The 13,550-nt window shown below is 28.0% G+C and overlaps 1 protein-coding gene across 1 annotated transcript; it reads right to left on the reverse strand.

The window, feature by feature from the left end:
- Positions 1–5,045: 5,045 nt before the first annotated feature.
- Positions 5,046–7,250, reverse strand: LOC127259969 (proline transporter 1-like). The gene is made up of 7 exons (XM_051287589.1): positions 7,178–7,250; positions 6,596–6,820; positions 6,410–6,504; positions 6,032–6,221; positions 5,806–5,930; positions 5,524–5,739; positions 5,046–5,423 (listed from the first exon to the last, which is right to left on the reverse strand). The coding sequence occupies exons 2-7, from the start codon at positions 6,741–6,743 to the stop codon at positions 5,046–5,048; spliced, it is 1,152 nt and encodes a 383-aa protein (XP_051143546.1). The 5' UTR covers positions 6,744–6,820; positions 7,178–7,250.
- Positions 7,251–13,550: the final 6,300 nt, after the last annotated feature.

Consider the following 13,550-nt stretch of genomic DNA (forward strand, 5'->3'; position numbering starts at 1 on the left):
TACAAAATAATCAATTTTGATTTTAATATTTAAAAAAAAAAAAGAAAAACAACTTATCAATTTTATTCTATTATAAATAATTTTCTATCATTTTGGCTCTGTTCTCAAAAATGAAACAGAAAATGGAAACGGTGACGTGGGTGTAAGGAAATCTAACTTGCACAAAATAAGGATGAGTATTTGTAGGAACATCCTTACCAAATAAACACGACCGTGTTTGATAAATAAATACGGCCGTGTTCCACTCAATTGAAGTTGAGTATGCTGTCTGTTAGAATTGGATAGGTAATATAAAATAATAAATATAAAATATATTAATTTTTTTTAAAAAGTATGTTTAAAGAATTTTTGCAAAAGAAACAAACTAATTTTTACTGACATATAGTGTTTTAAAAAAAGAAATTAACAATTTAAATATATTAAAATAATAATTATTGAAATGATCGTAAAATTTGATTTAATAACATAAGATCATAATAAATGTTACCAAAATCATAAAATTCATTATTATTATTTTGAACATAAAAATTTAAAATAAATTGACATATTTATTGGCTAATAGTATTAAAAATTCAATTGTTAAAACTATTAAAAACTTAAAATATTTTTCTATATTTCTTTTTTTAGATGTTAATCATTAAGAACAAAAGAGTTTGATTGTGCTATATAAATATATCAACTAACAAAATAAAAATAAAAGAGTATTTTTTTAAAAAAAAAATTAAAAGTAAATAATACAAGTGTACAAGGAGAAGAAAAAATAAATAAATAAATAAAGAGTATAAGTTTATTTTTATCAATTCTACGTTATTTTTTTCTTTTTGGTGCAAAGGTAAAAAAAAATTAAATAAATAAAAAGTCGGATAAAAATAATATGTTTGGAGTAAAAAAACTTAACATAATTATAAACTTTTTATTAGTTTTTACAAAAAATAATAATAAAATACAAAACTTGAAGGGAATATAAATTTTTTTATTTTTTTATTTCAAAAAAAAAAATCATATTTAAAGGATTGGGATCAGGTGCTCTCTATCCGCAGTATGATTTGGTCCTCAGTTGTGGCAATAGTTTTAATATGAAATGTAAATATTAAATAATTAAAAAATATTATTTGATATTAGTCTTAGACATTATATATGTATTGTACTTGTGATAGTCTTAATATCACTTTTTTTTTTGACATTATACAACATATATATATATATATACATTATTTTAAAATTTTATAAAATAGATTAAATTTTTTTACTTTGATAATCTTTCAAATTTAAATATATTAGATTTCAAATTCCTCAAATTAAATTAATTTTATTGGGATTACAAAATTTTTTATGATGATGCTAAATCAAAAGGTGAAGCCAATAATTTGATCAGTCTAATCGAATAGTATAAATTGTTTTACCGGTATCATATTTTATTTATAATTAATAGTGTAATTAAAAAATTACAATATGAATTTTTATGCATTAATATAGCTATTAAACAAATAGAAGATGATTTGTTTTTTTTTTTTTTTTTAAAGTATAAAAATAAAAGATTTGTTACTAGTATGAAAATTGCATAAGAAATTGCTTTTGATATAAATATTTGGACAGGGCCGGCTCTGGACCTGTGCAATAAGGACGTCTGCTCGGGGCCCGATATAAATAGGGACTCGTTATATATTTAGGGTGCGTTTATTTTACGAGATTATGGTGGATAATACTATTTTGTCTGACTTAATTTCATACTCCCTCCGTCCCACATAATTTATTCCTATTTTCTATTTTCGTCTGTCCCACATAACTTGTCTTTTCTATTTTTGGAAATATAGTTATGCACTTTAATCGCATTTTAAATTTTAAATTTTATAATTTTCTTAATTTTAATTAAACTATTTATTTATCTTAATCTTAATATATAATTATTTTTACTAATACACTTCTTAATTACTTACTAATTATACTTTACTTAAATTCTCGTGTCTACAGTAATACACTCATATTACATGGGACGGAAGGAGTATTTACTTTAATGCATTAGAGTCTTATATAATTAAAGGTCCGTTACAATTATACTAATTTATAAGGTTATTAGGGCTCGTTTAGATTGACTTAAAAAATAATAATAATAAGCATAAGTCATGTTCGATTTTGTGTTTGGATGAATATGTATAAAAACAGCTTTTATAAAAAAATTTCTTGGGATGTAATAGAATTAAAAATGCTGTTAAAATTACTTAAAAGAACACGATGTTAATATAACAGTATTTTTCTATAAAATTTTTATAATTTATTTTAAAATTTTATTAATTATATTTAAATATTTTAAATTATAGTAAAAAAATATATTTAAAAAAATAGTTATTTATATTTTAAATTTTTAATTTAAAAATAATATATAAATTAAAAATAAAAGTTACAATCAAATATTAAATTATTTGCATTTAATTTTTTTTAAAAAAAATTAAAAATTATATTAATAATTTTAGTATAACTAAAAAAATGTTGAATATTGTCCCATATATTGACCGTGGAAATAGAAGTAGTCCAAACGACTCCGAGAACTGTTTAAGTTGTTAGCTCTTCGTGCAATAAGAAATTAGAATGAGTTCTTCAATGCTTATGAACAATTAATCTCAAAGTGTCACTAAAATGCTGCTAATATTCATATGTGCCTTTTCCTTGATCGATAAACCCGTCTCCAACTCATTCTTTCATTTTTGCAGCAGCTACAATACAAATACAGTTGATCTATAATAATTTTACTCCAACTATAAACTTCAAATTTTCACTTTAAAAAGTATATTCCATATATATTCCTCTTTTATATTATTTTACAGAATTTTTTATATTTATAAATTGCACACCAACGTTAATTTATTTTTATAATATAACCCAAATATATATAATTACACATTATTTTTAAAAAACTATATAATTATATATCACTTTTCGAAAAGTAAAATTATATATCACTTTTAAAAAAAATAAAATTATACATTATTTTTAAAAAATAAAATTATATCACTTTTCAAAAAATAAAATTATACATAATTTTTCAAAAAAATATAATTACACAATATATTCCAAAAAAATAACAAAAATACACAAATACCACAAAATATCACACAAACTCCACTTCAAAAAGTGTACAGTGCGGACTGCAAAAATGAAGGGAATTTGGGGGTGGGTTGGAGCCCCTCCCCCCAATTTTTGCACAACCCGGAGTTACCCTTACAATAACAAAGAATGATGTTTCAACACATTTGTCAACTTAATTTGCATTTCCTTAATTTGTTTGGCCAACACATTTTTCACCGTGTCATATAAATTGTATCTATTATTTCGAGCTTCAAAGTGCATACTGAATAAATCTCCAACTACGTATACGTCATAATCACAAATCTTGAACTTATATTATTCTAGAATTTTGAACTTATAACGTCATAATTATAAATCTTGTGAGGTCTAAATCCATTCTTAAAATGACCATAGGTATTGGCCCTAATCATTTTTTTTAATGATTGCAGAATCCGTTATCGCTATTCTTTTATGCATTTTAAATATATTTTTGATCGAATATAATAACATGCAAATGAAAAGAAACTGTTTCGTATTACTATTAGGTTTGAATGTTATTCAAATAAAATCTTTTTTATTTTTTTCTTCCAACATTATCCTCCAAGATTATGGATATGTTTCTTTGGATGGGTTTTTGGGAAAATTTAGTTTGAATTTAATATTAAAATAATATATGAGTATTTTTTTCGAAAAAACTATAAAATCCAAATAGTAGAAACGTGAGGGGTGTGTTTGTTCGTGAGTTTTAGTTTTGGGGTTTGAATTTTTTAATAGTAAAAAAGTTAAATTTGAATAGTTGTTTAATGTGATATAAGTAGAGGTTGATGTAATGTTTTGAATGTAAAATAAATTTGTAGTATAGTATAAAAAAAGAAAAATAATTGTTTGATATGATATTTTTAAAGAAAAAAAGAATTTGAATAGTAAAAACCTACCGTAAAAAAAAATATATATATATATGATGGTGTGTTTCTTTTGATTGAGTTTGGAAAAAATTGGTTTGGGTTTGATATTAAAATAATATTTGATGAGATTTTTTTGTGAGGGAAAAATAATTTTTTTTTCCGGAAAACTCATAATTCAAATAATAAAATTTGAGAAAATTTAATTAAAGAAACACACCTATATATATGTTCATAAATTAAACAGCAAAACATCCATACGTTACAAACATGTACTCTCTTTGTCCCACTGGAATTGAACTATTTGATTAGGCACATGGTATTTAAGGTAACGATGTTTAATTAATTAATAATAATTAGTTATGATATTATTATATTATTTTTTATAATTAATAATATTTATATTTTTAAAATAAATTTAATATATATGATTAAAAAAATTAAAATATATGTTTAAATATTTAAAAATTATACAGCAATTAAAAAAATATGTAATATGGATATCTTTTCGTAGAGAATAAAATTTTCTATAATACAAGTAAATAAAAAAAATATTTTTGTTTATTTATAATTAACATAAATCAATTTTATAAAAGATGTGTAGTTTTAAATATAGATAAAAATATTTTTTTTTTTTTGAGAGATGTAGAAATAAAAGAGTTTTGAGCGAGTCTATGTTATGTAATTAATTAAATTGATTTATATTTGTTAAATATGTTGTGATTTAATAATTTTTATCAAAAATAGAAAGATGTCAATGATTACGGACAGACAAAAATAAAAATAATAAAAATAATGTCAATAGGACGGAGGGAGTCTCTATATATATAGAGAGAGAGAGAGAGAGAGAAATGTAAAATTCATAACTAACATTGGATTCGATTCCATTCCATTCCATTCCAGTGTCTAAATATTAAAACGCAGACACAGCTACAAGCAAGGACAGAGGACTCACTCTCAAGGGATCAACACTAAAACTCCCCTTCCAACTCCAACTCCAACTCCGAATCATCAATAAATATGAATCCATATCATAATAATAATAATAATAATAATGAAGAAGAAGAACATAACCTTGATTCATATATCCGCAAAGAGATGGTAAGTCTCCGAATCGGCGACGATGAGTCTGACGGCAGAGACGGCAGCTGCAACTGCGAGGCTGCAGAAGAAGGCGATGTTGAGCCAATGCCACCCCTTCTGCGCCAAGCTCAGCTTGTTCCTCTTCGCCACCAAGTACATGTGGTGCGCCAGAATGAACGTCAGCGGGTACGTGCTCAGCGCCCCCGTCAGCGTCATGAAGTCCCCCAAGAACGGCAGCATCGCCGCCACCAGCGACACCAGCCCCACGTAGGCCCCCCTCACCCCTGTTCGGAACGAAAGGTTGCGCGCTTTCAAGCTGCTGCCTTTGATGTTGTACTTCGTGTCCAAGAACTCGTACATCGGGCTCGCAAATATCTGAACCAACATTATTATTATGACAATGGCAATGATGATGATGACGATGGAAATAACAGAGTTAGTTACTGATTTAGTATTGGTATGGTAAGATTATTACATGCAAGGCGATGACCGTCTGCAAGAAAGACGAGATGTTGGCTGCTGCTTGAATCCAGATTGGGCCGTGGACGTTGTGGAGCATGTATTCGGATGTGGTGGCGCCGTATGCCCAATATCCGGCGAAGATGAGGGCGTACATCGGCACTACTCCCACCGTGAACTGGAAATACAGACCTTTCATCATGTTTTTGATCGCAGGTTGTCTCACTGTTGCCTGTGAATGAAGAAATGAATGTCAAAGATTCAATCATTCGGGCATAAGATTAATCAGATCAAGAACCTGTATTTCTGGAAGCATGCCGGTGTTGAAGGAGAAGACAGCATTGGCAATGGCGCCGATAGTTGTGAAAACTCGGCTTACATTTGTTTCAGGGACCTTGTAATTTCTTGGGGGAGTTTCCATACCTGTAAAAATGGTAGGATTTGATCAGAAAAAAAAAAAAAAAAAAAAAAAAGAAGTAACACTGAAGATGAGTAGAAATTTGCAGATGATGATCAAAACTAACCATCTTTAAGTGACAGAGCACATCCTACAATTATATACACCATACTAAAGAATGTAGAAAATCCAAGCCAAACACGGAGTGCCGACAAATGTGGTATAGAGATGGCGAAGAGGCCACAAGAAAGCGCCGCGATTGCAATGAAGTGTGGAAGCTTCATTATATGGTCATCTCTGAAAAGAATGTACACAGCCTGCAAAGCATACAATCAATCAAATGAAAAGGAATTAGGTAAGTGAGAATGATATTGATTCCAGATTGAATTGCTTCGAGTATGATCTGTTTTCGGAGTTGTTGAAGATCGCATACCTTAGTCCACTGGATCATGGAAATCAGAATCAACCAAGAGAAAGTGAGATTAAAAAGAACAAAAAAATGTACCTTAAGAGAATGTCCTGCTATAATAATGTATCCTACATTAATCATAAAGAGATTCACATATTGCATTGCCCATGTAATACAATATGCTCTTTCACCTATACCAACAAATTCTCACTGAATAAATCAGGATTTTTATATATGTTGAGGAACAAGAAGTAATTTCGATGTTTTCTTATTCAATCTTACCATACACAACTGCTGCAAGGTCTCGGTATCTGATATTCCTCCGTCCTCCATGTTCGTGAAGCTTCGCTAACAGTTCATTGGCATGGAAGGATGCTAGTGTTGCTAGAAGTAGTGCAGCAATTCCTCCCAACCATCCCAACGGAACCATAACAGCACCAGAATAGCCCAACACATACGCACTGTTTATCCCAGTGGTGAGAACAAATCCAGCTTGAAACCACGAATCTGTATTTGAATTTACAGTAGACATTGATAAACAAGGAAGGAAGAACACTTTTGAGAATCCAAAACGTATAAATTAGAATTTAGTCACGGAGTGTTACGTGAAAAGATTAATTTCACCATGAATCGAATGAAATTGTGACATCACTCGATAAAGCTGTTAGGTAGAAACCTAAAGCACAAACCGAACAATTTAACTGCAATGTGCATAAACATGTTACTCAATCCAATCGCCCAATCCACTCCAAAAACTTCTAATCGGAATTAATCAAACACCTCATACCACAAATACTAACTGAAAATTGAGAACACAAACATTTATCTTAACCAAAAAAAAAAAAAGGAAAATGTCGTTCGAACCGTTGCTGATCTGATGCGCAGTCACCGGAATCTCAATCGCCACATGCTCTTCGGAACGGACCTGCCCCGCGGCGCCTGTCTCCATGAAGAAAACCTCTCCGACACTGCGAAGTGCGAACCGCGCCCTCTGAAGGCACGAGACGGATTGAGAAGGAAATGAAACACGAAAAACCACTGCAGTGAAAGTGTTATCGGAGAGAGATGCTGCTATGGTCAAGCTTAGTGTGGTGCAACAATGGCGGGGGCGCTGCACGTATATATATATAGCCACAATGAAAATAATAAATAAATAAATTATATATATATATTTGATTTCGTCTGAGCCGTTGGATCGCGGATATTGCATGCTTCAATAAATAAATCGGAGCCGTCGATTTTTAGGGGAAAGAACGATGTACGGTCACGATTTGTCTGATCTGTTGAACTTTTACACGCCGAAGCAAAATTTCAGGGCTTCTATTTCATATTAGCCAAGTATTTTTGTAACTAAAGTATTTTTTACTATTCATTCGCTGTTTTAATTTTTAAATAGCGGCTATTAAGATATAAGATTCACTGTAAAACTATAAATACAAATAATATATAATAATAATAAAAAGTCAAATAATACAATATGAACATATGTAAAAAATAATCCGTACATCATATAAATACAAACATTATATGTTATTTTTATGTAATACAAATACATTCCTACAATACATGAAATGGTCTTACATAGCATAATAATAATAATAATAATAATAATAATAATAATAAGTGAAAAAATCAATTTTGATCCCAATATAATCAAAATGTATTAATTTTGGTTCTAATATAAAAAACTCATCAATTTTAGTTACAATATAAACAATTTCAATCAATTTTGGTCTCATCGTTAAAAAATTAACTGAAATTGCTGACGTGGACATCACGGAGGTGACGTGGCAATTGACCTGAAAAGTACACGGTCATGTACAATTATACACGGCCATGTTGTTAAATAGCCATGTATGTTTGAGTGTATAATTATACATGACCATGTTGTTACACGGTCATGTACAATTATATACGGCAATGTACATTTCTATTTTAGTTTACGATTTTATTTTATTTTTTGTTATATTTTTTTTATAAAAAAATATTTTGAATTTAAAACAGTTGATATAGTTAAAATTGATAAAATCAATAGTAATTATAATATAATTAAAATTTATCAATTTTAATTCAAATATAAAAATTTATAAGATATATTCTTTTGAAATGTTTTGTCTAAAAATTTTATTATTCATAAAAAAAAAAAATCTCTTATAAACATCAAATTACACAACTATTTTTTAATTGTGTATATTACAGTAGTATTAAAAATTAATTTATTATTTCAATACAATAATTGGATGTTTGTAAGAGATTTTTTTTTTTTTTGCTAAATAATAGAATTTTAAACAAAATCTTCCAAAAGTACATACTCGATAAATATTTATATTTGAACTAAAATTGATACATTTTAATTATATTATGATTATTATTGATTTTTTTTATTTTAACTGTATCAACTATTCTAAATTAAAAAAATATATATATATAACAAAAAAATAAAATTTTAGACCGAAACAAAAAGATACACGACTGTGTAGAATTATGCATGATCGTGTAACAATATAGTCATGTATAATTATACACTGAAATATACATAGTCATGTAACAACATGATCGCGTATAATTGTAAATGGTTGTGTAACAACACGGCCATGTACAATTATACACTGAAATATACATGGCCATGTAACAACATGGCCGTGTATAATTGTACAGTGTACTTTCCAGGTCAATTGCCACGTCACCTCCGTTATGTCAACGTCATCAATTTTCGTTAGTTTTTTAACGGTGATACCAAAATTGATTGAAATTGTTTAGAATGGGATCAAAATTAATTGAAATTGTTTATATTTGGACTAAAATTGATGAGTTTTTTATATTAGGACTAAAATTGATGAGTTTTTTATATTGGGACCAAAATTTATAAATTTTAATTATATTGAAACCAAAATTGATTTTTTTCATAATAATAATAATAAAAAACATATAATATAAAACAAAAAATATAGTATGAATCATGCTACTATATTATAAATACAATACACTACAATTGATTTCAGGACAATATATATATATTTATATATATCAATAAAGTGTATATATATATAGTTTTATTTAACACAGTTAGTGTTGTAATAAATAAAAATATGAGTTTATATGTGCTAACCGACCATAACCCTTCCATTTTAAATGGTATAAATTTGATATTTTTAATGGTTTCGTTTGTCTGTTATTTGTGAAACTATAAATTGTGGTATTGGAGGATAAAAAAAAAAAAAAAGAAAAGTAATTTCTAAATAAATAAAAGTTACAAAATTTTTAAGAATATATTAATTTGTAAGTTATTACAATTTCAATGTTCATATTTTAATAAAAATATATTACTTTTATAAATATTTAATGATAATAAAAATAACTATTTAAGTAATATTTTGCATTCTTAATAACCAACAATAAATTTTTTAAAAATTTCTAAATACTAAAAACCATAAAATAAAACATTCAAAATTTTCAATAATACTCTCTGTGTACCAACATTATAATTTTTTTTTGCTTTGTATTATACACAATTCTGGCCTATGAAAATAGTAAAAAAAAAGTGAACATAATTTTGACTGATGTGGAAAATCTCAAGAAGAAATTTGTGGTGATTACGGTACTGATTTTATATCACCACGGTAAATTTTTCAAAACAACACCAATCAAGAATCTATGTAAAATATCATTTATATTAATATTTTACAAATGCAGTACAAGAACTAAGAGCACATGACGTACTTTAATAAAACACGTAGTATATTATTACAGAACACATGATACTGTGATTTAAGGTATATTTAAAATGTGTGCTATATGAACCATTGATTGCTGATTTTTAGACTTTTAATCGATAATATCTGAATTCTTGAATAGTATTGCGTGAAAAAATCAGTACGGTACTGCGTAACCGACATGAAAGAAATGGAAAGATGTGAAATGGATAAATGGGTGTGTTTATTTGGGAGTTTGGATTTTGAGTTGGGATTTGAATAGTAAAAAATTTGAATTTGAATAGTTATATGATGTGATATAAATAAGTATTGATGTGATGTATTGAATGTAAAATTGATTTTTAGTATAATATAAAAAATAAAAAATAAGTGTTTGATTTAATATTTTTTGGGGAAAAAAAAAAAGATGAATAGTATATTTAAAATCCAATTCTCCAAACAAACACACCTTAAATATATATGATGTGTTTTTTTTTTTTTCAAAATTAAAATTATCACTATTTAGTTTATACAATTTTTTAATAAAAATATATCATTATATATAAACATTATATCAAAATATTACTATTTAAACTAAATTTCAAATAAAAATTTTTAATTTTGAATCAAAACCAAACAAATTCTTCTTTTTTTTTTTTTTCCTTTTATAACATGAAAACTTATGGCCGCTATTTTACGAGTGCATTTTGGGTAAAACAAACCAATCTTCCTTTGCAATAAAATATATGAATTGCTATATGAACTTTATGTTATCAAGAAAAAAATAAATAAATAAATACTCCCATAAAATATTAAATAAAATATTATTTTAATTATAAAAAAAAATAGACCGAATCAAATTGAAACAACTTTTGCGATATTGTACATAATATTAAAAATATTTTTATATTTATATAATTTTTTGTAAAAATATCATTCTATTAATATTATAAGACACTAATAGAAGTGGTTTTGCAATTTTTTCTTAATTTGTACTATGTTTTATATAATAATTAATATTAAAAGATCAACATACAAAAAGTAAATCGGATCCTTAGAGCCGGACGGAGGTAGTATCATTTTTTTATAGAGGAACTGCACAAAATTCGCATGTAATTTCATAAAATTGCGTCAAATTCATAATACTTCCAAAATTGCGTTAGACCACTCGTGGTTTCATAAACTTTGTGTGTAACTCCCTCGGTCGTTCTTATTTAACGATGTTTGTTGTTGAGATATTTTAGATATTCAGTTTTAGATTTAGTAGATTTATATCTAAATTTGATCTTATTCATAGATTAGATTACTTAGATTTGAGTCTATCGAGTCTATTTAGTATTGCCTATATATAGGCTCCTTATTTTGATGATCAATAAGACAATCTCATTATTTTCTACTAAACTTTCTAACATGGTATCAGAGCCTATTTTTCTCATGCCGTAGATATAACCTACCAACTCGCGTTTCTCCGGGTACATTCAACATGTGATGTACCCGGAGGTCTCCCAATTTTGAAATTTTTTCTATAGTTTATAGCCCTTTCTTTTTCTAATTTTGATTTTATCTTAAGTCCTGATTTTGTCTACGATTGAAGTCATGTTTGCGCATCTGTCTGCGATTCTGCGATCCGTCTATTTCGTTTCTCCAGAGCCATGTTTCTGAGTGCAATAAGAGTTCCGTTATTTCCGACCTCGTGGAGAGTACTCCCGTCGTTTTCGGCTCCAGTAGAGAGTCATGTCGCTTTTGGCTCCGGTGGAGAGTCATCTTGTTTTTTGCTTCGGTGGGTGGAGAGTCAACTGCTAATTTCCCGTCGTTTTTCTCTCCAGTAGAGAGTCATGTTGCTTTCGGCTCCGGTGGAGTCATCTCATTTTCGGCTCCTGTGGAGTAATATCGTTTTCGGCTCCGGTAGAGTCATGTCGTTTTAGGCTCCAGTGGAGTCATCTCATTTTCAGCCATTTCGTTTTCCCCTCCGGTGGAGTTATGTAGTTTTCGGCTCCAGTGGAGTCATGTGGTTTTCGGCTTCGGTGGAATCATCTTGTTTTCGGCTCCGAAGAAGTCATGTCGTTTTCGGCGGCTCCGGTGCAGTCATATCGTTTTTTGCTCCGGTGGGTGGACATCTCGTGTTTGGCTTCAGTGGAGTTATGTCGTTTTCGGCGCCGGTGGAGTCATGTCGTTTTCGGCTCCGGTGAAGATTCATTTCGTTTTTTGCTTCGGTGGGTGGAGAGTCAACTGCTAATTTTATTTATGTTTTCTTTTTGCGTTTATATTCAAATTTCTTATCAAACTCAAATTGATTTTTGTTATACCACTTGAGTTTTAGGGGAGATGTTGAGATATTTTAGATATTCAGTTTTAGATTTAGTAGATTTATATTTAGATTTGATCTTATTCATATATTTATTACTTAGATTTGAGTCTATCGAGCCTATTTAGTATTGCCTACATATAGGCTCCTTATTTTGATGATCAATAACACAATCTCATTATTTTCCCCCAAGCTTTCTAACAGAGCTATGTGTATTTAGCATCAAAGAATAGTAAAAAAAATCCTAAGAACCAAAGGAACCAACTATTCTTAATATATTTACTGTTACTTGAAGCTATTTGTAATCTCAACGGTTTAGAAATAAAAATTATGAAACTTATTTGCGGTTTGAGCACGTCAAATTATGATTCTATGAATCGAAACAAAAATTACTTTCTTCTTATTCCAATAAGAAGAAAAAAATCAACAACTCTTATTCCAATATTTTGATTTCATACTTTCTTCTTGAAAAAAAATAAAAAATAAATAAAAATAAAGAAATAACACTTAAATCTTTAACCCTCTCACAAATTGAAATAGAAATTACACATATATAAACAACAACAAAGTTCGCTAGAAAATTAAAGACCCATTGAAAGATTTCAAGAAAAAACCAACCTATTTGTTGATCTGAAGCTACGATCAGGAATATTTCGGTCGAATCCTGCAGATCAGTGTCATCGACTGATTATAATCAGTTTAGACTGTTATTTCAGACTAAATAGAAGATGACGGGTATATTGGTAAATTTAGAACTTTAGAAATTGATATTATAAAATCCAATCGCACTTTCAACGTGTGAACGTCAAACACAGTCAATTGGGGACGGTCTGGGGGTTATACGCAAAGTTCATGAAATAATGACAGAGTTTATGAAAGATTTGACACAATTTTTTGGAATCACGTGGAAATTTTATTCAATTTTTCTATGGATATGGTTATATATATATATTTATGTATATATTCTTAGGTGTGTATGTCAATTGTAGAAACACCCAGCATTACCAAATCATTGTAGTTCACGCAATATTTTTGGATGAAATAATTTTTTTATGTAGTAGTATGAAGAATTGTATTAAAAATATAAAATATATTATTTTATATTGAATATTTAACTTTTTGACTTTTTGTAATGACATTTTATTTTTTATAATGACTATTTTAACTTTTGTATAAAATATTGTGCTTATTATTATTATTTTTGGAATGATGTTGGGAGAACAAAGCGACTCTTAGTGTG

This window comes from Andrographis paniculata, unplaced genomic scaffold (assembly GCF_009805555.1).
Source record: "Andrographis paniculata isolate CXL003 unplaced genomic scaffold, ASM980555v1 Contig60END, whole genome shotgun sequence".
Classification (NCBI taxonomy): domain Eukaryota; kingdom Viridiplantae; phylum Streptophyta; class Magnoliopsida; order Lamiales; family Acanthaceae; genus Andrographis; species Andrographis paniculata.

Excerpts from the sequence above, each read along its gene's own strand:
- LOC127259969 (XM_051287589.1), bottom strand. The coding sequence starts at position 6,743 with ATGGTTCCGTTGGGATGGTTGGGAGGAATTGCTGCACTACTTCTAGCA. Across the intron at positions 6,505-6,595 it reads CCTTGCAGCAGTTGTGTATG|GTGAAAGAGCATATTGTATT; the intron begins GTAAGATTGAAT and ends TTGTTGGTATAG. Across the intron at positions 5,424-5,523 it reads AGACGGTCATCGCCTTGCAT|ATATTTGCGAGCCCGATGTA; the intron begins GTAATAATCTTA and ends ATGTTGGTTCAG.